The 26,709-nt window shown below is 37.1% G+C and overlaps 1 protein-coding gene across 10 annotated transcripts in view; it reads right to left on the bottom strand.

Annotated features, from left to right (window-relative positions):
• The window catches only part of ABCC9 (ATP binding cassette subfamily C member 9), a 146,797-nt gene that overhangs the window by 35,186 nt on the left and 84,902 nt on the right, over nucleotides 1–26,709 (bottom strand). For all 10 annotated transcript variants that reach the window (XM_076007603.1, XM_076007604.1, XM_076007600.1 and 7 more), the window contains 10 exons: nucleotides 24,591–24,675; nucleotides 23,156–23,236; nucleotides 16,426–16,563; nucleotides 16,114–16,239; nucleotides 11,785–11,881; nucleotides 9,237–9,466; nucleotides 8,379–8,527; nucleotides 8,094–8,163; nucleotides 5,883–6,040; nucleotides 1,666–1,758 (listed from right to left, as the gene is read on the bottom strand). In XM_076007603.1, the coding sequence (XP_075863718.1) occupies nucleotides 1,666–1,758; nucleotides 5,883–6,040; nucleotides 8,094–8,163; nucleotides 8,379–8,527; nucleotides 9,237–9,466; nucleotides 11,785–11,881; nucleotides 16,114–16,239; nucleotides 16,426–16,563; nucleotides 23,156–23,236; nucleotides 24,591–24,675 (1,227 nt within the window). The remainder of the gene's footprint in view (nucleotides 1–1,665; nucleotides 1,759–5,882; nucleotides 6,041–8,093; nucleotides 8,164–8,378; nucleotides 8,528–9,236; nucleotides 9,467–11,784; nucleotides 11,882–16,113; nucleotides 16,240–16,425; nucleotides 16,564–23,155; nucleotides 23,237–24,590; nucleotides 24,676–26,709) is intronic.

The following is a 26,709-nucleotide window of genomic DNA, read 5'->3' as shown; positions in this document are numbered from 1 at the left end:
TGAGTTCAAGCTATCCTCCTGCCTTGGCCTCCCAGTGGGCCAGGATTATAGGCACAAGCCACCGCACCTGGCCAAGTGCAGAAATGTTTAAAGCATGTTTCATGATGAAATTTACATGGATTTATGTAGAAATTCTGTGATATATAATGCTGTGGATAGTTTCCTCTTTATAGTCTACTTTGTGACCCAATTCTATATTTAAAAATAAATTTCTTAGGTTAGGAAAGTCTCTGATTAAAATCCATACATGCTTGCAATTACAGTTGCAGAAAGATAAAATTCTTTAAAATATGAATTTTTCTAGATTAAATAAAACATTTGGTAATATTATCTTCTTTTCTGATCTTACTTGAAAAGGAAAATGGAGTTAGGAATTTTTTTTTTTAAGAGACAGGGTCTCACTCTGTTGCCCAAGCTGCTAGAGTGCAGTGGCACAATCATAGATCACTGCAGCCTCAAATTCTTGGGTTCAACATCCTCCTGCCTGAGCCTCCTGAGTAGCTAAGACCTGAGGTATACACCACTGCACCCGGTTAATTGTTTTTTGTAGAGATGTGGTCTCCCTATGTTGCCCAGCCTGGACTCAAACTCTTGGCCTCAAGTAATTCTCCTGCCTCAGCCTCCCAGAGTGCTGGGATTACAGGTGTGAGACACAGCACTCAACCAATAATTTTTTGAGGATTAAGTATTAATAAATACTCTTAATTGAAAGCTTAGAGGCTGGGCGAGGTGGCTCACGCCTGTAATCCTAGCTCTCTGGGAGGCCGAGGCGGGCGGATTGCTCAAGGTCAGGAGTTCAAAACCAGCCTGAGCGAGAGCGAGACCCCGTCTCTACTATAAATAGAAAGAAATTAATTGGCCAACTAATATATATATAAAAAAAATTAGCCGGGCATGGTGGCGCATGCCTGTAGTCCCAGCTACTTGGGAGGCTGAGGCGGAAGGATTGCTTGAGCCCAGGAGTTTGAGGTTGCTGTGAGCTAGGCTGACACCAAGGCACTCACTCTAGCCTGGGCAACAAAGCGAGACTCTGTCTCAAAAAAAAAAGCTTAGAGCACACAGAGTTTTGCCATTCCTTAGGAGGCAGAGAAATTCTGTACTAGAGGATTCAGATAAAAATGTCAATAAAATATGCGTAGCTTAAAAAAAAAAAAAGCTTAGGTTATTATTTTGTTTACAAAAATTGAAGAGACAGGGTTAAATTATAAAACAACTTTGGTGTAATAGCAATATTCTTGCTAAGATCATCATTATTACTATTATTATTTATATTTATTTTATTGGGTGCTTCTTCAGTACTTACTGTGATTAATGCTGTACATGCATTATATCAATTAGTCCAGTGACCCTAAGGAGCAAGATTGATTTCTCCATTTCACAGGATGAGAAAACTGAGGCTAAGGAATTCAAAGCACCGCCCAAGTCACACAACTAGTATTTTTCCAATCTGTTGCTTCATCCTTTCTTTATTCTTGGTAAAATTTCATCAGATGACTAAACTCTAACTCTGATCATTTCTGACCACGTTTTTCTCACTGCTGGCTTAGCACAAAATCAGCACACGGTGGGCATTCAGAAAATGGTAGCAAAGATCAGTTATTTGCAGATAAACATTTGTTGATAACGTAAGCGCCTAGTCAGCAATAGGAAAGCATGTTTGCTCACCTAAAGGCCCGAATGGTGGTGAGACCCTCGGCTGTTTCTGAGAAGTGGCAAAGCAGGGGCAGTTGGGTGCTGTCATCAAGTTCCTGGAGGTCTCTAGGACAGAGAGGCAAAAATAAACGTCACGCGCATCTAGGTTCAAAGACCATTCTAAATAAAGATGGTTTTATAATAATCTTTGTGTTTGTCATTGTAACTATTTCCCCCAGCACACAAATAACAAAAGCTTCAACGGCTTCCAACCTAAAGAGGCAGAGAAGGATGGGTGCATAATGAATACAGTTTGAGGCTGAACATAATGGGTTGTACAAAGCTGTCAGCTTTGTGTAACAACTAAAGTGCTATAGGACACAGAAGAACGAGTACTTTTTTTTTTTTCTTTTTTTTTGAGACAGAATCTCACTTTGTTGCCCAGGCTAGAGTGAGTGCCGTGGCGTCAGCCTAGCTCACAGCAACCTCAAACTCCTGGGCTTAAGCGATCCTCCTGCCTCAGCCTCCCGAGTAGCTGGGACTACAGGCATGTGCCACCAAGCCCAGCTAATTTTTTCTATATATATTAGTTGGCCGATTAATTTCTTTCTATTTAGAGTAGAGACGGGGGTCTCGCTCTTGCTCAGGCTGGTTTCGAACTCCTGACCTCAAGCAATCCGCCCACCTTGGCCTCCCAGAGAGCTAGCATTACAGGCGTGAGCCACGGCGCCCGGCCAAGAACAAGCATTTAATTCATACCTAGGAAATGGGTGGGGTTTCCTTCGAGCAGGTGGAATTTAGGCCACATATTAGACCTGATGAGACATTTAATGAAATAGACAAGAAGTGCATTCCAGCTAAGAGAGTGCCAAGAGCAAACGCAGGTGTCTGAAGAACCTTAATCAAATTTAATCTGGCTGGTGCCAAGCAAGAATCCTTTCCGGGTGTTGCAGTGGGAAAAAGCTACGTTAGGGATAGGGCCTTGTTAGGGTGGGAGTAGATCCTAGAGGATCTTTATGGGCTGAACAAAAAAAATCACTGGAGCCTAGAAATAAGACGATCATACCTATCCTTACTCAACATAACTTGGGAGACAATGGAAAGGATGGAGGGAGAAGGAGTGAGTGGGGAAGGTCAGTGAGGACAGCCTATATGAGATGTTTTTTAAAAGTTCTGAAGTAGTGTGATGCTGGTGAGGGGGCAATTGTGAGACTGTCAACTAGAAGTAGCTTTATAAGCGACAACAATTCGTTGTACCAAGGTAAATAAGAGAAGAGTCAAGCATAGCTTGGCTGTTTTTAGTTTAGCAGACTTGAAAAATGACCATGCTATTTACCAGGCCGGGGGTGGGCAGGACACAGAAAGAAGAGATTTGGAGAGAAAAGGTAATGATTTTGGCTTTGACCATAATGAGTTTGAATCCCTGCCTTCCTAGAACTTCCATGCATAGTTCTTCTAAGGAACTACGTGTGTGTGTGTGTGTGTGTGTGTGTGTGTGTGTGTGTGTGTGTGTGTGTGTATAACACAAGTGTAGAAAAGTATTCAATGGACGGAAATGCCCAACTCTGACCTTTTTCATGAAGATGCATATTCATGACAACTTTTCTTTAAATCAGATGAGCTAGCCCTTCTAGAAGATGGGCTAACATGTTTCAAAGCATTCCTCTTTTTTCTTCTCAATCTTTTTTTCCTGCCTAAGTCTTTGGGGTTGAGGGAAATAGAGAAGCAGCACCAGCATTCACCTGCCATTGTCAAGTGAACTGATAAACACGGTTCTACCATCTTCAACAATGAACTCAGGCCACTCTTGGCTGCCTGTGTAGTCTCACCAACAAATGCAAAGTCTTTTCAATTTGGAGTCTCTAAAATGGATTCCCTCATTTCAGACACTGCACGTGGGAGTTGGGGGAGAGAAAGACAGCAGGAAGGGGGAAAAGGAATATGAAGGAATGTGAATTGTCTGTTATTTTTAAACATAAAACCAAGTGGCTATTTGTAAATCTGACACAGCAACAGGTGGTCACTACACTGAGGTTTGCAGGGAAGGGAAAAAACTTAGGAAGGAGGAATGTTTGTTTATAGGACTGTGCTTCGTGGAACCAAACAGGTGAGGACACAGCTTGATCTTGTATTCTTGCAAGAAGGAAACACTTACTTACTAACCACGCATTAGACCTTTGATGTGAGATAGTAAAAATTTCATGGCATTTCCTGTAGCTAGTTCCCCACTTAAATTCTTTTTAGTGTATGCAAAGATAGTTTGTCAAGTTGCCTGAGCTTTTCAACATGGGTGAGTCCTGAAGAGCCTCAACATCTAGAAGGATCCTCTTGTCTGTGAGATTTTGTATCATGTGGTTCTATTAGCTAACTTTCAGAGAATTTCGAATGAGAATGGTATACAATCTATTACCAGTTTTAATTCTTTGAAAATGATCATCTCCTCCCTCTTTTAGTCACTACCAGTGATACCAGATTATTCTCCCTGACAATGAACAGAATTCACAATCCAAATTTGTAAGGAACTAGGAATATCTGCCTAAACTTTGCATTCGATTTATGTTGCTAAAGGGCAAAATAGGCCCAAGCGACTACATGATTGAAGTAAGATTGATATTAGTGGTGAGATGGCAAGGACAGCTTTGGAAACAGTGATAATGAGATAACTCTGAACTTCTTTATCTTTCCAGCAAGCAGCACCAGCAATAATATTAGAAGAAATGAAAAGAAATAGTGAATTTGATTGTGAGCTACTCCCTTTTGGTCTGAATTTGCTACGAGCAAAGAGGATGAGTCTGGGGATAAAAAACAAAAAAATTACTCTAGATTTAATATGGATCCCTGACATTTGAAGGCCTTGAATTTATAGCTCAGAGGGAGAAAAAAACTACATTTTTAAAATTATGAAATGTTATATATGTTATGTTAAGAGGTTCCCAACTATAATCTTTCCCTTTGCTTCTTACCTTCCCCTATGTCCTTTTCTCTTCCCTCTAACCAGGCCATATTCATATTTTCAATGTCTTGAATAAACTCAATATCTGCCTTCTTATCCTAGCACTTAATGCACATGTTAGAATGATTTTGTATATGTTTTATCTTACCAAGACACTGTAAATTTTTTGAGAACAAGATCTTGTCATGTTGAACTCTTCATCTGCTACATGGCTTAACACAGTTATTTGTTGAAATAAAGTGTTTGTTGAAATAATGTGATTCTTGCAATAATATAAAATTTGCTGTACTATTTACAGCAGGGCTTCAAATTTGAACTGAAAATTTCAAAACAACTGGTCTCATATGTCATTTAGCTATTCAACATCTCAGCAAATGACAAACCCTATATTAACAGGAGACTCTAAAACTCACAGCTACTTTTTATTTATTTGGCTGGTTACTCAAGTGCATGTAAAATGATCTAATCTGAAATTTTCCAATCTATATAAATTATAGCATTCCTGTCAGATATTCAAGATTATCTACTTTTATAGTCAGCACTTTGATTTATCTCTTCAACCTTTCTTTACTTCTACTAGTATCTCACACAATGTATTTTAAGAATTTTAAAGTTTTTAACTTTTTTTCCATATGTGGACTATCATGACATTAATTCACTTATTCTTTGTGATTATGTTTCATTTTGTAAGTTTCCTGTCAATGTCATGGTCATAAAAAAGGGCTATAGCATGAAAAATTTGGCAATCAATGGACTCAAAACTCAATAGATCAATCCACATGTTGATATATGCCCAGAGTTATGTAAGGTCCAGACAACCAATTACAGAAGTAATTCTAATAGATCTCCAAATGGAACATAATATAAGGGTAGGTTTCATCATGTTAAAAATAGGTTGCATTTCTAAATTCCATACCTTATCTTAAAGAACATTATAGCAAATGAAGGTCACAGTAAATCAAATATAGTTGTCTCCTTGGGGGATTGGTTCCAGGATCTCCTGGAGGTACCAAAATCTGCAGATGCTCAACTCCTTTGGATAAAATGGCATGGTATTTGCATATAACCTACGCAATCGTCCCATACATTTTAAATCATCTCTAGGTTACTTATAATTAGATCTCATACAATATCATATGACAAATTCATGTTTTGCTTTTTGGAACTTTGTGGAACTTTTTTTTTTTCAAATATTTTGGATCTGCGGTTGATTGAATCCACAAATGTAGAACCCGCTAATACAGAGGGCTGACTGTACATAAGCTTTTGAAAAAGAGTGGAACGCTGTTTTACTTACTTGGAGGCAACTCTGAAGTATTTCTGGATAAAATAAAAGGCAATCCCAAGGGGCAAAAGAGCAACCAGGAACACAGGAGTAGCAAAAGAAATCATCCCGATGGCAGATAGGCAGAGCAGTGTTGATCGAGTTAAAGATTCCAAAGTTGGAGGGATGTGCTATTTAGGTAGTTTGAAAGAAAAATATGTTTCAGCTCAAATGAAACACTGGTTACAATGCAACAAAAAATATTTATTTTATATTAGTGATAAGTTACAAAAGTATTAAATAGTATATAAACATGTTAATTGTAAGCAGTTCTTCACTTAATTCCAGGAGTTTAGTATATCTATATATCTAGTTACATGTCATTTATTAGTTATCTACCTATCTACCTACTTGAGTATTTATATAAATGGTACTACACCATAAATCTTTGTTCATGTGCTTGTTTTATTTTACTGAACAAGATAGTCTATAAACTTTCCACGTCAGTGTATTCAAATCTATTTCTTTTTAATGGTTGCATGGTATTAAAAAGCTTATTTAGCTATTTCTCTCCTGTAAGACATTTAAATTTATTTTCTGTTATTGCTTGCTCATATCCTTTGAGTATTTTTGATTGGATTGTTCATCTTTTCCTTATTGATTTGTAGATGCTCTTTGTATGTTATGATGTTTATTTTCTTTCTTATACATTTTTGGCAAATTTTTCTCCTAGATTACCTATTATATTTGCTTGTCTTTGGTATCTTTAGCTCAATAAAAATTTTAAGTTTTTTATAGTAATTTCTATTGGCTTTTTTGCTTGTTGTTTCTGAGTTCTGGGTCTTATTTAAAAACAACCTTTCTCACCACAAGATAATAAAACTAGGCTCCTACATTTTATTTTATAACTTCATGTTTTTATTCTATATGTATCTGTTTGTATTTTATGGATAACAAATTATCCCAATTTCATTGATTAAAAAATTAATATTTTTCTTTTATTATTTTATTTACATTTTTTATTATTTACATCTTTTTATTTACATCTTTTATTATTTTATTTACATTTATTCTATATTAAGTCTCTATATATGGTGATGTATTTGAAGATCTCCATTCTGTTCTTTTGATCTCCTTGTTTTCTGTGATCAACATAGTGCTTTAATTTGGTAGTAATTTTGGATATCTGATAGGAAAATTCTCTCTATCTATACACAGGATTTTTATGACTTCCGGGATTGTTGGATATCTTTTCTTCATATTACCTTTATTTCTGTTTTTATAGTTGTTGTTATTATAAATGGAACTTATTTTTCACTAAATTTTTAATTGGTATAGAGGAAGTTGCCAATTTTCATATGATATATCTTATGCAGATACTCTGCTGAATTTTCTAATTGGCTCTTTATTTTACTAATTATTCTGAATTCTCTAGGTAGCAATCACATCGCCTTATAAATAATGACAGTTTCATCTCTTCTTTTCCAGAATGTATCCCTTACGAAGTGTTTTAGGTGCAATGTAATCTAACACTAAATCCTGCAAAACTATCAAAATTTCTCAGCATACTTTTAAATCAGCTGCATGTATCAAGCATTTGTCTTCTAAACTAAGGGTAATTTAGGTGGAAAGTCAAGAGAGGCAAGGGCCAAATTTGATGAATTCCTTTCTCAATCATTCTGAGGGTTCTGCTCTTAGTGTGATCCAATTTCATAGTTTGATATCATTAATTTCAGGACAAACTCCTAGAGAACTTAGGCTAAACTGGCCATTCTTAGAATACTTAGAATTCTTAGAATATCACATCATCTAAAGCTTCAAGAGCCAAGCTAATAAAAGTAAAGGGTATCTAAGAGAGCTTGGCATCCCATCCTTCACTTCTGACAGACACTCTGTGTGACTACTAAACTTTTAAAAACCTTATATTATGCATGGTGATACAACACTGATCAAATAATGAAAATTTTTAAATGTTAGATCAATGTTTACTATTTCTCTTTATTTCATGCTGATTCTCTAAGTATCCTCTTTTACATAAATAAGTTAGTTTGTATTAAGGTTTTCCCTTAATATTTCATTCTAGAAATCATTTGCATGTATAATATTGATATGAATGCAAATGGGCCTTCATTTAAATCTTAGCAATCCTCTACTATTAACAGGAACTACACTTTATCTCAAAAATCCTACTTAATTTACACGAAGAAATTTAGTTTTGAACTTGGAAGCAACTCAGGTACTCACCTGATCAATGATATTAGTATCAGCTGAAAAGCGATTGAGAATTAGTCCTAGGGGTGTAGTATCAAAGAACCTAGGAAATAAACAGATTGAAGTGCATAAAAATGTTAAATTACTTGGAACTTGAGCATTGCTAATGGGCATTCTTAGAGTCATGAAAACGAGAAGGGCCCTATTCATTTGCTCAAGTACTAAAGAAATTCTTTAAACTTTCCTATTTCATTTTCATTTTAAAATTCATGTTTTTATAATTTTGTGTGTGGGAGTGAAAAATAACTTTGTTTTTACCTTATTGGTCCAAGAATTATCTTATTGAGAAGATTGTGGTGAAGATTTTTGGCAGCTGTGAGACCCATCCATTCTACGGTGAGAGATGTAACCAGGCAAAGGAAAATACCTGCTCCACAAAGTATGCTAAATCCAGCCACATAGTAGGTCTAAAAAGCAACCAACACAAGAAGAGCATGGGGAAAGTACCAATTGAGTTTTTTCTTACTAGAAAATCAAATCTCAAAGTCAGACAAAATTGTTGACTTCATGATTTAGCATGCATTTGGATAGTAGAAGAAGTGCAGCTCTTGGAGGCTCAGGGTAGTATTCCCACCACAAACCCACAGGCCAAGCCCTACTTGCTCCCTTCACCCTTTCAAGGTTTGCCTAAGGGGAGATGAAGATATAGAGTTTGTTTCCAGGTTCCAGGCATCTTCTTGGCTTTCCATTGTAGAGCTCAATCTGCCCATCCCTAATCTCAGACTGACCAAGTAATACACTAATACAGGTAGTCAAAATCAAATACCATCAGAACAATGAAAAACAAGTCCTGTGTGGATGTGTTTAACATATACATAACATATAATCTAAAACATACGCATATAACTCTCTTGAATGCAAATCCAAACATTATCTTTAAATATTTTTTATGATAAGCTTTTAAAAATAAAAGCAAAAATAGTAGATTCCATTTTTAACATTTTTGATGATTTATTTTAATTTAAGTCCTATTGTAATATTGTAATTATTAACTTATTGAATCATCACAGAAGTCCTATGACATCTGGGCTATCAGTACCTAACTAGATAAGACGGTATCACTGTTAATCTCAACATTTCCTTTAAGATTTAAAAACAGAATGGAACCCACTGTACCTGATCAGTTTTTCCAGTACTGTTTATACTGTATTCTGACGTCCAGGTGGCCAGCCAATAGTCTATACCCACAATGACTGAATGCTTCAAAAGCTTAGAGAAAATCATCAGGAGGAGCAAGATGAATCCTCCAGAAGTGAGGTACCGCCAACAGGTTTTCCATGGCATTTTAGTCCTGAGCCTCATTACAGTGGACATGTTATCATCCTCATCTTCTTCCTCTTCTTCCTCTACATATTTGAAAAAAAAAAAAAAAAACTTTATTTATGTTTCAGATGGGCACCAGGTAGATAGAATTTTTATTGTCCCACAAAAAAGTACATAAGCTTTAGTCTTCGAAATTTTAAATGCTTTGAGTAGGACAAACCTCATTTCTTTTTGACAATAGCTGGAAAGTAAATGAATGAATGAATGAATGAATGATGAGTGACAAAATAAGCATAGAACTATATCTGGATGAGATTATTTGCTGATTTTCTGCACATCAAATTGACTGGTGGTATAGGCTAGAAGCTTATTACGTTATTAAAGGAATTATGTTGCCAATAAAACCACATTCCTGGACTACAAACATCTATAATTTGTTTTTAACTTGTAAATGAATATATAAAACCACAGCAAGAGTTAACAGGCTCTAAAATTTGTGCCCCGCACAGGAGGGCATGCCCCACGCTCTCTAGGGCCTATTCTAGATGTGGTCGTGCAAGGGAGTGGGCAAGGAGGAACCTTCCAGAGGGCAAAGTCAGGGGCCACAGAGGACAACAGGCAGGGGATTCCTCTCAAATGGTTTAAACCATTTGGAAACTCTGAGATGGGCTATCCTCCGAAGGTACTAGGGCAGGGAATTTTTGCATTCCTCTCCTCCCCCCACCAGCAAAATCAGATCGTTTGTATGGTCCAGTGACTACTGTGTGTTTCCTTTGCTTTCCTTTTCCAAGGCAGTTTTCATTAAAGTTATCTTGCATATTTCTCACTACTGTGTACTTAACAGGTTGTGGGTAGGAAGGACAGATAACGTCTCTTTAGTTTATAGGTTATCAGATCACAGAGATTCAAATATGAATACACTAAGGATAGCCAAAGATTTTTGAAATGTGAGCTAGATGCAGTAAATGACCAGGTCTCAGATTCTCTCCCCTTTGGCAGGGGTGTGTTTCCTGTGTGCGATGGACAGGAATGGAAATTTGCATGACCCAAGGGATGGACAGTTGCACACTGCTAGCTGTCTCCCCAATATCCATTCTTTGCTTCTACATTAATTGAAATTTCAAGTTGCCCATGGTTGCTCAGCTAATGACAACATTTCTTCACTTTCCCTGTACCTATTCTGTCCAAGTGATGACCTAGTCATAGTTAGTAAGTAGAAACAACACATGCGACTCCAAGTGCCTTAAGGGAAAGGAATTGTTCTCTGTTCTTTTCTTCCCCTCCTGGTGTCTTCAACAGATATACTGATAGGACCTGGGGCAGTACCCTAGTGGGTAATATGTACCGTAATTGGCTCTTCACATACATTGCTTCATTTACCCTGTAAGGAAAGTATTATTATTTTATTTTATGCCTGAGAAAATGGATTGACACAGCCAGCCAGGGGCAGACTTAACATCCCGAGGTATCTTTTTCACTGGAACACTGGACAGAGTAATCAGGCATAACTCCATTTTTAGAGTGCGTTAGAAATAATTGGTTTAGAATTCTAGAAGCTGATGCCTACAGCACCTAAAATTCCTTAAGAACATTTTTTAATCACCGAAATTGAAATGTAAAATTTGTACTTCATTCATTCATTCACAGAATAAGCATTTGTTGCAACACTAAATAGCACATTTTGGTATTATTTGGCTTGAAATTATAATTTTCTCTGTTTTTTAATCGCTTTGTAGAACCATAGTCTTAAGTAAAAACTACATAGGAAAAAAAAAGTACCATGCATTTACTCTAGGGACTTAAGAGGTGGTTCCTGCCCACAATTGTCAAGGCAATGTAATTATTTCATCTCATTCTTCAAACTTCCAGTCAATCTTTCTTTTCCCAGTATACCTTATTATAGCCAGAAAATTGATATATAACATAATGGCTTTCAAATTTTTTTTATCCTTCCTTGGTACATTGTCATGAAAACTTCAAGAGGACTTAGTGAATGGAATAATTATAGATATTTCAAAACACTATCTTTCCCATATTTCCAATTTATTGTTTATTTCTGAAAGATTGAAATTTCCTCAATGTATACTAGACCTTTCCAATTTTTTTGAACAGGATCTAGATCCATTTACAATCCATTGTCTTTTTGGTTTTTTTACACACACAGTACGAAAAATTGAGACTCACCGTGGGGAGTCCCTCAAGACACCAATTGATGGATAACACGTGCTTTCCCTGGACTCTTATTCTTTACATTTTCAGTATCACAGATTTGATTTTTCCTTTCCCCCTACAAAGTGGCTTGCTATTCCTCACAGAGGCCCTCATGCATCAATTGCCATGGTAAAACCCTCACATCCTATCACCTCATCTGAATAGCTCAGATACAAGAAGAAAGATCTACCTTCGTCTTCATCCTCCATTTGGGCTTTGGCCTCTCTTGAATACATGGCCCTTCGGAGAGTTTTCCTCTCTAAAGTTGTCTGGTCAGCTTCCATGTCCTACAATAGACATAATGCTGTCATGCAAGGAGCTCATGGCCACAAGAAGGTTTTGACTTACCCATGAATGACCCACAGGTACAAATGGTCAGTTACCTTTACCAGTAACAAGGGCTCTCTGCTCACTCTGGAGATCCACAATGCTTGTCTCAAGAGCAGCTGTGGGGGCAATGACTTAGATCTGTAGGAAGTATCATGGCACTCAGAGGCATAGGACAAGATGAGGACAGGAAAAGCAGTGACAACAAGATGGAGCTGAGCCCGGAAGCAGAAAGATAGATTCTTGAACCCTAACACATAGTTCCACCTGCTACTTGTTTTATTTTTTACACCACTTACAGACATTCCCTGTAATTTTTCTAACTAAGGATTTATTCATGTCAATAAATCTTAAAAATGTACACAGTTCTAGGTTGGTTAAACTGCTGTCTTCCATCCACTATGATGAATTATTAAATCAGAATGAGTTTCGTTAGCATCTCATGGATGGAGGTGCACAAAAGAAAGGGACTTCAATAGGATCTGAAGGAATGTAGATACTTTTAGCCACAAGGGGACTTAGGTGCCTAACAGTTGAGAAGAAATATGCAGAAAGAGAAGTGAAAGGTGCCCAGAAACAAACTTTGCAAATTTTTAGGGGTTGCTGAAGACTTGTCCTGTGCCCAAGAAAGGGAGAAGCATTTTGTTTTCTCCATGCCCTGGCTTCCAACACCCCAGTTCCCCCAACCTCAGGACTAGAGTAGTAATATCAGTTCGATTACACTGCAGGTTAAATCATGCTCTGCAGATAAGTCTGGAAAATTAACCACCATCCTATTTCTGTGGGGTAACACATTCTGAGTTTCAAACAACTGACCCACAAACATTTTGAATCTACAGTAAATTGAGGTTTCTTGTATATTCCAATACAAAGAAAAAAAATCCACACAGTTTGATGGTTACATCAATAAACCAATAAACAAACCAATAAATTTCTGGTGGTCAGTGCCTAGGTAGTGACCTTGGTTTTTCTCTTTTTGGACCTCATACAACATGTATGATTTAGGAAACTTGCTATTCTAGAAGGCTTTATTACTTCCAGATTCTTGATTAAAAAGAGCGAAAACAAAAATGTCTCCTGAATATCGTTTTTACAGAGGCAATTTGACATCAGCCCTTAATTTTGCCTAAAGATATGAAAACCAACATTTGTAAATGAGGCTAAATAAAACACAAAATTAAAAAGCGTCCCTATGGTTTGTGTATCCTATAGAGGAACAAAATAAACCTGCGAACTGAAAATAGATTTAGCTTTGATTCAATTCCCCATGCTGTGTAAGCAAAAGATTTAATATCTCGGAGACTTACAAGATAAACAAACAAAAAACAATCTTTAAAGCAATTTTTCTTTTTTTTTTTTTTTCTTTTTCTTTTTTGAGACAGAGTCTCACTTTGTTGCCCAGGCTAGAGTGAGTGCCGTGGCGTCAGCCTAGCTCACAGCAACCTCAATCTCCTGGGCTCAAGCAATCCTGCTGCCTCAGCCTCCCGAGTAGCTGGGACTACAGGCATGCACCACCATGCCCGGCTAATTTTTTTCTATATATATTAGTTGGCCAATTAATTTCTTTCTACTTATAGTAGATACAGGGTCTCGCTCTTGCTTAGGCTGGTTTCGAACTCCTGAGCTCAAACAATCCACCCGCCTCGGCCTCCCAGAGAGCTAGGATTACAGGCGTGAGCCACCGCGCCCAGCCTAAAGCAATTTTTCTTAAGCATAAATGCTCATATTAAGCTCACTATAGGTTAAATATTTTAAATTGTGTTGGTGTTTGGATTAAGTAGGTACAAATGCAGTTTCATTTATCCAACAAATATTCACTGAGCCAGACCAACATGAATACAGGGGCAGGGGAGTGGAGAGTGTCAAATGATATTAGTGTATTTTGCTTATAACAATATGAAGATAATGATCGATGCCACCCAAACTAGAATTTTTAATGATATTTAAGTCAGCTAAAAATGTCATCTCCTTCTCTGTAACTTTCCTTACTAACATCGTATCATGTTCTTTCCCATCGTCTACCCCTTGATGCTTAAACTGCCGATCCTTTCTACAGCCCTGCACTAGGAGGTTTCGTCGTGTGTCCTCTGGTTTCACCTTCCTTCTCCACGTGCTTGATCTGCTCTGGCTCTGGGCCAGGCTTTCTCCACCTTGGCACTACTGACATTTCAACTGAACAACGTGTCGTGGGGTCTGCCCCGAGCACTGCAGGAGGCTGAGTAGCATCCCAGTCTTCTACCCACTAGATGCTAATAGCATCATCCCTGCCCCAGTTGTGACAACCAAAAATGTCTCCAGATGTTGCCAAATGTCCTCTAGGGGGCAAAATTGGCCCTGGCTGGTAGGTAAACACCCCGTCCTGTCATATAACAGACTAAACAGAGAGCTTGTTTGCACGGAAACTTCTCCAAAGTATTCTAGTGGTCTTATTCTCTGCAGTGTGATTCCCTCTGGCTCCAGATGAATTCAGGTGCCTGTCCTTTGCAACGTGGCAGTAATCTATCTCTTCCATCCCCAGATGAGGTTTCTGGGCAGGTGGTTGATTCATTCTGGCTTCTACTGGCCACCATTCCACCTCACAACTGGGTTTCCCTGTCCAGAACCTAACATGCTCTGTATCTCCCTCGGTTGATATATAACCCTGTAATGTGTCTTTAATTATGGAGCTATGCTATCTCAAGTGATCACTTCATTTCTAAATACAACTTAATGGACTGTCTTCCTGGCTTGCTTAGCAGTATTACTATAATATCCAGCCAACAGCTCTCATTTTTTTCCAGATCTCCTTTCCAAAGTAAACCATAAATTGTCCCACTGCTTAAGCTTACGTCATATTCTTTTGTCCCTGGCATTCAGATCACTGAAAAAAATGTCATTTGGAGCTATCCCCAGTGCGTTTATAATCAAGCTTCCCACAGCACAATTCTTAAGTGGGCACTTGTTGACTATACCTTGTAATGTTTTTTTGTTTGTTTGTTTGCCAAATATCTTCGTTTCAATGGTTCTGTGATTTGTCCTACTCTACTCCTAGATTTTTACATGTATCTTTTCTTCCTTATGTGTTTTGCTTTTGAGATCCTCAGCAAATCCACAACAGATAGAGAAGTCGCAGGATTTGCCTGACTTTTTCATCTTCCTTTCACTATGGAAACAGAACACTTTTTCCCTTCTAAAATAATATTTTTTAATTTCCTGATAGTTTTTAGAAATTTGATGATATAAATATTTTATTTTATAATGCTCATTCCTGGCCAGGAATACCAAATTCTGGACACTTCCCACTTCCAAGTCAAGAGCAGAACATTTAAAAAATTTGTGAATTTAATTTATAATTTCACCTTTCAACTACAAATTGTTCCTCTTTCGTTGTACTCAGTCTGGTTTCCAACTCCGTTATCACCTCATTCAATGTGATACTTACATCACCCATAGCATTATATTGGAATCACATTGGATATGCACCTGGGTTTAAATCCCACTGGTGTCACTTATTATATATACTGTACAACTTTAAGCAAGTCAGTTAACCTCTCTTAGCCTCATTTTTTTTCATCTGTAAAAGTAAGATAATATTTTCTTTGCTTATTTCTCAAGAGTGTTGGGAGAACTAAAATAGATCATGTAAAAAAAAAAAAAAAAAAGGTTTGTGGACCAGAAAAAACTATGCAAATGTAAAATTTTATTTTTGTTTCCTTCTGATCACCTATCTTGACCTCCCAACCATATCCCGGACATGCCCAGTTCCTCCTTCTTTCAAAGTCATTTTGGCTTTTGACTTGCCCATGACCCTCTGTTTGTAGGTGGTGAGTGAAAATACTCTCATATTACAGATGAGAAAAATAAGATACAAATAAGGCAAAGTAAGACAAAATAAAGAAATGTCATGCTTCAGTAGGTAGTCTGTCTAGGTTTGAAACATGCATATAATGGCAATATGATTCAAATTCAAATAAAAATCCTCTAATAACCTGACAGCACTTCATGTAAAAGATAAAATATAGCAGTGGAATTTTATAGGTTCAAAGTAACCTGTTCATTAATAATTTATAAAGATATAATTACTCCGGAGTCCAAAAGAGGACTATTATGTTATCAAGCATTAAACTGTAATACTTCTTTAAAAGCACTCTTAGTAATTACACAGTTCATTTTTGAGCCGGACTCTGAACTCCTTTGAACCATAAGCAATTACCTTTTCTAATTCTTGATCTTGCCGATTCATAAGTGTTTTCCAGTGTTCATAAAGCTCAACATCTTTGGTTTGAATGTCCTTCAAAGTCCCTTCTCTTAGTACACTTCCATCTTTCATAGCTATAATCTAAGGAAAGCAGATATTAGTAGAAATGTGACAAAAAGCCTTAATTGGCCAAATGAATTACCTTTATTTCAGAAAGAATTTCTTATTATTTTTTCTTTTTGTACTGTGTAGAGAAAGAATTTCTTAATGTCTCTATACATATGACTATCATATAAAAATGAACAAAACTCTCTTCTAAACTCTTACCCAGTCAGCATGTGTCAGATACTGTAATTTGTGAGTCACAAGAACGAGTGTCCTTTTGTCATCTTGGAGAAATTTCAAAATCCCTTCCTGCATTAAGTGATCACTCAAGTGAATGTCCAGGGCAGAGAATGGATCATCCTGCAATCAGTAAAATGAAGGAAAGATTAGCACTTTCTGTACCCTTTCTGTAACTCAATTCCTTTAGAAAGTAGAGACACAAATAACTAAGGGAAAATTATCCCCCAAATCCAATTTATAAAAAAAAAGACTGTATAATTATTTAAAAAGTAAATAACAATATTCAGAGTTGTTTGAATTCTTATAAAATATTCAAGTTCAAAAATCAACATTAATCAGCAACCTGTAATAATAGACCAAAACAAAGAATGAAAAGATAACTGGAGGCCGGGCCAGGTGGCTCATGCCTGTAATCCTGGCACTCTGAGAGGCTGAGGCAGGCGGATTGCTCGAGGTCAGGAGTTCAAAACCAGCCTGAGCGAGACCCCCATCTATACTAAAAATAGAAAGAAATTAATTGACCAACTAAAAATGTATATACAAAAAATTAGCCGGGCATGGTGGCACATGCCTGTAGTCCCAGCTACTAGGGAGGCTGAGGCAGTAGGATCACTTGAGCCCAGGAGATTGAGGTTGCTGTGAGCTATGTTGATGCCACGGCACTCACTCTAGCCTGGGCAACAAAGTGAGACTCTGTCTCAAAAAAAAAAAAAAAAAAACATAACAGATAATTGGAGTAGCTGAATTCTAGATAATAAAAACAGGCATAGAAAATGTTAACTGGATCACAACAGGACTTACTTAATGGGGATGGTCTCAGGATTAAATGATAATACACATAAATTGCTTAGTAAAGTAAGTATTAGATATAAAAGAGACACTAGCTATTATTATTATTAGGTATAAGAATAACATGCCTAACACTTAACAAATGCCAACTGTCTTGGGAAGAAAGGAAGTTTTTATGCACCAAATGATTAAGACATTTAGACAATAATTTAGGAAACTATATTCATTGACTTTTTGGTGATGACATTATAATAAATTATTTTTATGTATATTTATTCCTATAATTTGAAATAGAGCATCAAATTACATGTTTCACATTTTTGAGTATTTAAAAGAAGAAAACTAGAAACTAGTGGAGAAAACTAGACTGTTCCTTCGAAACTATGAATCGGAAAGCGAAGTAACCTGTAGGGAGGGTGCTGTACTAGCTACCCAGTCACCTCTTAGAAGCACCAACGACGGCAGGAAATGAAGGAAAGAAATTGGGGGAGCACTGAAGGGACAAAGCAATAAAAATGGTCGAGGTTCCTGGTAAAGAATTAGGAAGAAGGATCAGAACAGTGGGCAAAAAAAGTTTATGAATGTCTTCTTCATTACCCTTTTTTCTTTGTTGTTTTTCCATATATGTAATATGCAAACAAATGTCTACTTTGTCTTAGGGGCCCAAGAGAGAAGGAGCTGGTTTCTCATCCTACTACACATAGACTGCGTACTGAGATATTTAGAAATTACAATTCAGCAAAATTTTCTAAACAGTTGAGCACAATCATAGTCCCTATACAGATAAATTGCATTTGTTAATTATCTGGCTAATGAAAAATAAAATTGATGTTTAGACGTCAAATTTATGTGTGTGGTCGTTATAGACAGTGATATGATTAGCTCAATAATTTTTCAGCTCTCCTTCAATCTGCCTGCATGACAGAAACTATAAGCAATATGGCTTTATTAAAGGATTTAAGAGAAGCCTTATGAAAAAAAATATTAATAAAGCATTTAGATAAATGGTGATTCAGAAATGTAATAGCCCTTTAAAATTCAGTATACTTGACTATCATGGTTGTGAATAAATGAGTGACATAATTGTCCTCAAATGGCTTTTCTAGAAGTACATTTTACAACAGAGACACATTTCCAGTTATCTTATTTATTAAAACCATTTAAATAATGGGATATTTTGGATAAGGTAATAGTTGACAAGTAATTGTCATTATAAACACATACATACACACATACATGCACATACATATATATATATACATGTATAACATATCTCTTACTCTGTGTGTATTCAAAACATGATAATGAAACAAAATGAACTTAATAACACAATTATGTTTATCTTGAAATCAATTTCTCTGGGTGATGTGGGAAATATTTCAAAATCTTTCAGACCCTCTGGATCATCTTTATGCACACCAATTATTTCGGAAATGTTCCAAGAAGTAGTATGTCTGGGAAATTGAATTGGCTTTCTACTGCTCAGAGAGTTGCTTTTTCGAATCATCACAGACACCAGTTTCTTATTTGTCATTTAGCTCTTTTTAATAACAAGAACGAAATACATTTTTTTTGAGTTTTCTAATTTTTAGAAAGTGGTGCATAAGTGGTAGAAAATTCTATCACTAATATATAAAATTATATATATATATAATATATAAAATATATAAAATTTCTTTTAACACAGAAGTGATGATGGAACTTCAGAATTACTTAAAAATGAAAGCCTAAGTATCTATAAAGTAATATAAGATAAAGTAATGTTTCCACAGCAATTGAAAAATATTAAGATTACACTGAAAAAGTGTCTCTGTTTCCATCTCCAATATGCACGCAGCAAGGATGTAATGATCAAGATTTAGCTAATAGTAAATCATCAGTTTTAGAATATCAGGAAATCATTACAGGGAGACCCAATTGCTTTTGAGACATCCTTCCTCTCTGGTTCCAATGAATCCTAAGCATCTTTTGTGATACAGACCAAACTATCTCAAATAATTCTTTCTGAGAACTTTTCACAGCAAAAATAAGACAGAAATTGGAAGTGAGTTTTTATAATAATCCCATTTGGCTTTCCATAAAATTCTGACTTTAAATGTTATGAGATAGTAAGGCATAATGGAAAGTCCATTATCTCTAAATTAAGAGACGCCAAATTATAGTTACAACCACTCTCTGACACTGGGTAAAGTTTCAAAATCAGTCACTTCCTTTGTAAAATGAGGATAATAAAGAGACTTATCAGAAAGCACATCAGATGGCTGCAAAGATCCAATAAAATAATGCAGTAAAAGTCTATGTAAATCATTTCAAAAGTATTATTTTATTACTACTTTCTTATAAATAGAGCTGTGATGGATTAATACTGTGCATGCCTCTTTAATGCATCACAGTGAGCATTTAGTGTCTTCCAGGAATCTGTTAGTAACCGGGAAGAATGTGGCAGTTAAGAACACGAGCTATGGAATCAGGCCAGTTGGCTTTGTCTTCCTGCTTCCCTCTTTCTGTCTGTGTGACCTTGGATAAGTTATCCCTTAAAGCCTCAGTATCCTCATTTGTAAATTGCAGTAGTGACAACAGCAACAATAATAGTAATAACAACAATGCCAAACCTAATAGAGTTACTATGAGAATTAAGCGGGCTGATGTGTCTGAAGTACTTAGAATTCTGCCTACGTCATAGATAGCTATTACTAATGGCTACTATCATTTATATGCCGTGGCTTCCTTGTAGCGTATCCTGGTGTTTTAGTCAAATGTTTTAGCCATTTATACCATTTAATAAAAACTTGGGTTTGATAAATTGGGAATCATGTCTCGAGATTCAATTTGTATATTAACATTTTGGGAAAATATTACCTTTAAAAAAAAGCAAGAAAATTCATCGGATGGCCAATTCAATGAATGGTCAGTTCTTCATTTTCATGAACATACGATTTATTTAAAATTATATATATATATATATATATATACAGTCTTCATTAACATATTTTCTACTGTATTCAATGCATGTGTTTAAGTAGTATATTCTTTCTTTTTGTAAATAACTTATTGATATATTCATTGATACACAGAGCAGATGCCATAAAATTTCAGCAATAACTAATATTTTTGACACAAAATTAGGATATTTTCATTTGATTCTGATATAACGTTAAGGCTAACATGATGAAGTTTATTTAGAGCAAAAATGTAAAACCATTTAAGTAATATGTGTACAAGTAAGATTCTTAAAGATAGGAATAATGTCCTTTTTTCCTTTGTTTCCCCTACCTAGCACAGAAGATGGGACTGGGGATATTTACTAAATGTTAATGAATGGAGAGGTGGGAGGGGAGGGAGAGAGGGAGGAGGAGAAGGAAGAAGGGAGAGAGGGAGGGAAGGAAGGAAGAAAGGAAGGGAGGGAGGGAAGAAGAAAATAAGGTGAAAGGAAAGGAGAGAAAAGGATAATATAGCAATAATTTCAGAAATACCAGAGAATCTTAGCTGATCAAAAACACAGTGCTCAAAGCCATGCAGCTCTAGCCCCACTCTGTCATTCAATAATCATTGGTTCTTGTATGAGGCACTTGACCTCTCCATATACAAGTTTCCTCATTTAACAGGAGACTACCACCCACCCTCACAGCACTGTCATGAGAATCAAACAGAATAACACTGTGGTTCAGAGTGCTTTGTGAATCTTTAAACAACGGATGTGTAAGATATTATCATTTTTGAAGAATTATTAAAACACATCAACAGCATTCCATTGCTGTTAGAATGTTTTTCAATTTTAGGTTGCAATGAGGTATATATAAGGTTTAGACCATAAAATCCAGTAGTTTTAAAGTTACCTGAGTTGATCATAGTGCATCAAGCACATAATTTTCCAAAGGGACTCTGACAAACACTATTACATCCAGGATTAAGAAAAGTTGTAAAAATTATGTCATGTGTGGAAGAACTGAAAACACTATGCTTGCTTAGAGAACTAAGGCAAGTTAGGACAATAATATTAGAATATTGATCTATAGCTGCATAAAAGTAATATATATGTGGTTGCAGAAGCAGAATGAGAGCCATTGAATGGAAAATACACAGAAGCAGATTTCAGCCACATAATAATTTTCCAATAATAAGTGCTATCTGTGGTAGGTGGAATAATAACCCCCAAAATACCCAGGTCCTGATTCCCAGAACCTGTGACTATGTTATCTTACGCGACAAGTGGGACATTGCGGATGTCATTAGGATTAAAGACCTTCACATGGGGAGATTATCCAGATGGGCCCAAACTAGTTATATGAATCCTTAAAGGCAGAAAGGTTTCTTTTCTGGCTGTGAAGAGAGGAAGATGTGACTACGTAAAAGTGGTCAGAGAGATGTAAGGTTGCTGGCTTTGAAGATGAGGAAGGTGGCAGCCATGAGCCAAGGAACGTGGGCAGCTATAGAGGCTGGAAAGGCAGGAAATAGATTCTCCTCTAGAGCATCCAGCTGGGAACACAGCCCTGCTGACACTTTGTTGACCTTCTAATCTAAAGAATATAAGATAATAGATCTATATTATTTAAGCCACCTATTATGGTAATTTGTTATAGCAGCAACAGGACACTCATACACTGCCCAAGCAGAGAAAGGCTACCTTAAAGGTAGGCCAATGTATCTTTAAGAAGTTGTTAGAGATGATGCTAAAAGTAATCTTGTAATGAATGGGTGAGAATTCACATCAAATTAACCCTATGACTTCCTTGAATTCCATGATTCTACAAGTCAGGGTCGTTAAATTGCAGGCAGTGAAATGAACTGGAGTAGAAAGCCACACCCAGGAGACCTTGGTCCCTTTCAGATTTCTGAGTCAGCTCTTCAGGTGGTTCAGTCATTCATTGATCCGAAGGCTCAAGAAGTCATGTCTAGTTGTAGGTCTATCCATTACAAAAAGAATTGACAATTACATAGGTTACTCTCAGATCCTGCTATGAATTTTATGGTGCTATTTTGGAAAATTCTGGAGACAGTTATTCTTTGGGGGATCAACCTGAAATGAATTTCTAGTATGTCCAAATTTTGCTACATTCCCCCAACAACAGATCCAAATTCAATGGGAAACTCCAAAACCAACTTACTTTCTGAAGAGGTTCTAGAGATTAGATGGAACGAAGACCCTAAAAGAGGTCTGGGAGGCAGTTTTATAAAAACATGATTGATAATTGCACAGAAGGAGAAAGAGGGAAAGGATGCATTTACATACTCTGATGGTCTCTAACAAACATTGTCTACCTGTAAACTAAGTTATTTTGTCTACCTCCTGCTGGAGGAAGCAAAACAGAGCAAAATCATAATCAATACAATCATCAAAGTTTATTTGTGGATCCACAGATAGAACTAAGTTATTAATCCAAGATAGTCATGAGAATCATCCATGAGCTTTTTAAAGGCACAGAGTCTAGACTCCACCTTTCCAGATCAGGGTTAGCAGGTCTAGAATAGGACCAAGATTTCTATAGTTTCTAGAAGCACACTGACAAATCTTAACCACAGCCTGAGCTGGACACCACTGGAATGGGATACTACGCTTGGCCTAGGTCTACCAAGAGTATATTTTCTGGCCCTTCTTTCTTTGCCATCAAATATAAGTGAGAAGACCTATGATCCTGCCTCGTTGATCCAACACCATCCGCCCTCCCTTATGAATGATCTTTCTGGTTAAGAAACTCAGATAAGCAGCCACTTAGAGCATCTCAATTGCTTGGATACCAATCAGGATCCCCCAGATCAACTCTATACGTTGGTCTGCTGATTTATACTGTGACGATTCGTTTCCCTGATATGCTCTGGTTTCACAAGTTAAACTATCTTTGAGTTACTTGACCTGTCTTTCTAATGACTCATTTGTCTAGAGGGAAACGTGAAATAGAAATAAAAGCAAAGGCCATGCTCTTACCAAGAAGACGATGTTGGTGTTTTGATAAAGAGCTCGCGCCACGCAGATTCTCTGTCTTTGGCCCCCGCTCAGGTTGATTCCCTAGGGAAGAAGTGCCCACAAACACCCATTTGTTTCATTATTAAATGGTCTCTTAGTAAAAATTATCTTTAAAATACAAGTGTCTCTTTTAAAAATCTTACATTATTAGTAGTTTATTAATTGTGAAAACAATGGTAAGAAAAAGTAAAAACCGTCTGAAGGCCAGTGCTCCAATTATATCAAGATACATTTTGATGGATGATATCTATCCTCCTTCCACTCTGACAGACGCTTCACTGTGCAAAAGCGTTAATAACCAGAACACTTGATGAGTGCAGAAGACAGCAAGCAAAGCCAACCTTTATTCTAGTTTCCTGAATTGGGTCTATAGTTTACCTAACATATATACCTCTTAAAATTAACACTGCAAATTATGTCAAACAGTACTATACAACAGTATGCATTCATAATGTATTAATACAAATTATACACTTAAAAAAAAACTAGCAATTGAGAACTAAAAGCTACCAAAAACTAGCAATTGAGAACAAAAAACTACTAAAACTACTAACTGAGAACTTAGTATGTGCCAGGCTTGTGTACATGGCTTTACATTTCCGACTTCTTTTATTCTTCATAGCATTGCCAATATGTTGGTATTGTTTTCATTTTACACACGTGGAAATTGAGGCTCAGAGAAGTTAAGTTCATTCTCTTAAACACTATACTATGAAGCAGTAAAGACCAGCCATTAAGAACAAAGGCTACAGAGTCAGCCTAACCCTGGCGACACCACTATCTCTTCAATTGGGCAAATTCCTGCCCCTCTCTTGGCCTTGGTTTTCTCATCTGTAATATGCAGGTAACAATAACACCTGTAGCACAGACTCATTATGAAAGGATATAATGCATATAAAGGTTTTGCCCTGTACTTGCCACTTATTAAAAAGATTTAGTCATTACAGGTATATACATTTTTCAGCTGATCAGGATAGTATACCATCGATGTAAAACATTGATGTTCAAAGAATAAAGAACCCTTTAATAATAATAAATAGATGTTGATAAGAGTGGAAAAAAATTGTTGAAAGCAATCGCAGTTTCCAAACCCATTACAGTAAGTTCCACATAAGCAAAAATACATTTGGTCAAAGCCAGAGACTATGTTCTACTTTCCTTAAGAACTCCGGAGTGGCTAGCACAATGTTAAGTATATGGTGGTTATTTAATAAATACTTAAGGGAGCATGGCATCAAAGGACCCCTGTCCTCAAATTTCTGGAACTTGTCACTGGGACAACACACAACTCCTAAACTCTCGGATTTCATTATTATGTTCCATTACAGATTAAAAACAACCAGAAGACTTTTCTAGATTTTTTGCTCATTGCTTAATTAAACTATGAATAGCTCACCCTCTCTCCAATTTCAGTTTGGTCTCCAAATGGTAATAAGTCAATATCTGGCTGAAGAGAGCAGGCATCTGTGACAGCTTTGTACCTTTGGGAGAAATGATTTTGGATTTTTAGATCGCTATTAATACACAGCCCATAAACCAAGTTCTAAGTTCAATATCTTAGAAGCTGAAATAAAACATTTATTGAATAACTTCTTGTATACTAGCCTCGGCACTAGATTTGTAGATACAAAGGTACATAGTGCTGGCTTCCCACTCTTAAAGAGCTAGCATGTGGAGCCAAAGACTGATACAAAAACATGATGACAATGGACCTTGTTAGGTGCTCTAGCGGAGGTGAGTACACAGTACTCCTAGAATACAGGGGAAGAAACCACTATGCAATCCAAGAAATTACAGAGTACGCAATGCTTAAACTGTATTCAGAGAGGTGAGTTATTTTCCAAGAATAAAATGAGGAAAAGAAAGTTTAAGAAAACTTAAAGATGGAAAAAAAAGTTCATGGTGCATGTGAAGGACAACAGGAGGTTCCCCATGGCTAAAGCATAGGTGTGGGTGGGCAAACTTGCATAACTACCATGCACGCTTAAGGGAAGGGAAAGAGCAGATGAGGAAGACTGATAGCACCCACGTTGTTCTAGGGCTGAGACTGGAAATCAGATGAATTAGAAGTACAGGAAAGCATGCAGGTTAAAGGTGCTGGAAAGATTATTCATGGTTTCATTTTCTTAATCACTTAGCCTTAAACTATTCAAATCATTTTTTTTTTTTTTTTCTGAGACAGAGTCTCGCTTTGTCGCCCAGGCTAGAGTGAGTGCCGTGACATCAGCCTAGCTCACAGCAACCTCAAACTTCTGGGCTCAAGCGATCCTCCTGCCTCAGCCTCCCGAGTAGCTGGGACTACAGGCATGCACCACCATGCCCGGCTAATTTTTTCTATATATATTAGTTGGCCAATTAATTACTTTCTATTTATAGTGGAGACAGGGTCTTGCTCTCGCTCAGGATGGTTTCGAATTCCTGACCTCGAGCAATCCGCCTGCCTCGGCCTCCCAGAGTGCTAGGATTACAGGCGTGAGCCACCACGTTCAGCCTCAAATCATTCTTGATGCTTCCCTCTTCTTCTCCTTGTTTGTATCTGTCCATTCTTAATTTAGAATGTTTTTTTCTCAACCATCCTGTCTTTTACATTTCTACTGTCACTCCCAAGTACAGGCAACAAACACTACACTTCTGGGTAATTATTCCAACTGACTCTGAAATGTCTCCTTGACATATTTGTCTATTTGTCAGATTTCACTTTCAGATTTAGCTTGTTGTCCCCCTTTCTAAAACTTGCTATGCCTGCCCAGAATGCACATCGTGACATCCAGTTGGCTTTCAGGCCCTCAGTGTCTGGTCTCAGCCTTCTGAATCTCTTTCTGTCTGGTTTGCTCCTAGGTCCTAACAATCCCACGTAATCTTCTTACAGACTGTCTATTTTCCTCCTCTCCTTCCCTTCCTCACACCTCTCTCCTTATCTCATTCTCCTTAACTTGCAAGACCCAGCTTAGGGTCCTAAAACCCATTCTTGTGAGAGTGGCTGGAGGAAAGGTCATACATACTTCCATATATGGCAATGGTACTTTTTAAAAAATTTTTTTTTATTTTGAGACAGAGTCTCACTCGGTTGTTTGGGCGGAGTGCCATGGTATTCAGCCTAGCTCACAGCAACCTAAAACTCCTGGGCTCAGGCGATCCTCCCGCCTTAGCCTCCCGAGTAGCTGGGATTACAGGCATGTGCCACCATGCCCAGCTAATATTTTCTATATATTTTTAGTTGGCCAATTAATTTCTTTCCATTTTCAGTAGAGACGGGGTCTCGCTCTTGCTCAGGCTGGTCTCGAACTCCTGACCTTGAGCGATCCTCCAACCTCAGCCTCCCAGACTGCTAGGATTACAGGCGTGAGTCACCACACCGAGCCCTGGCAATGGTATTTAAAAGATGGTTGGTTGATGGTATATTCTGGCTGCTCCAGGGATAGACTCCTCAGATCCTACATTCTTCATCTTTCCATGGTTAACCTTCCTTCTGCAATTTACTTGGATTTTTTGTTTTCCTTTCTTTATCTGCTCAC

The sequence above is a fragment of the Microcebus murinus genome, chromosome 10 (assembly GCF_040939455.1).
Source record: "Microcebus murinus isolate Inina chromosome 10, M.murinus_Inina_mat1.0, whole genome shotgun sequence".
In the NCBI taxonomy this organism is placed as follows: domain Eukaryota; kingdom Metazoa; phylum Chordata; class Mammalia; order Primates; family Cheirogaleidae; genus Microcebus; species Microcebus murinus.
The sequence above is the reverse complement of the archived record's forward strand: the minus strand, read 5'-3'. Positions and strand labels throughout refer to the sequence as shown.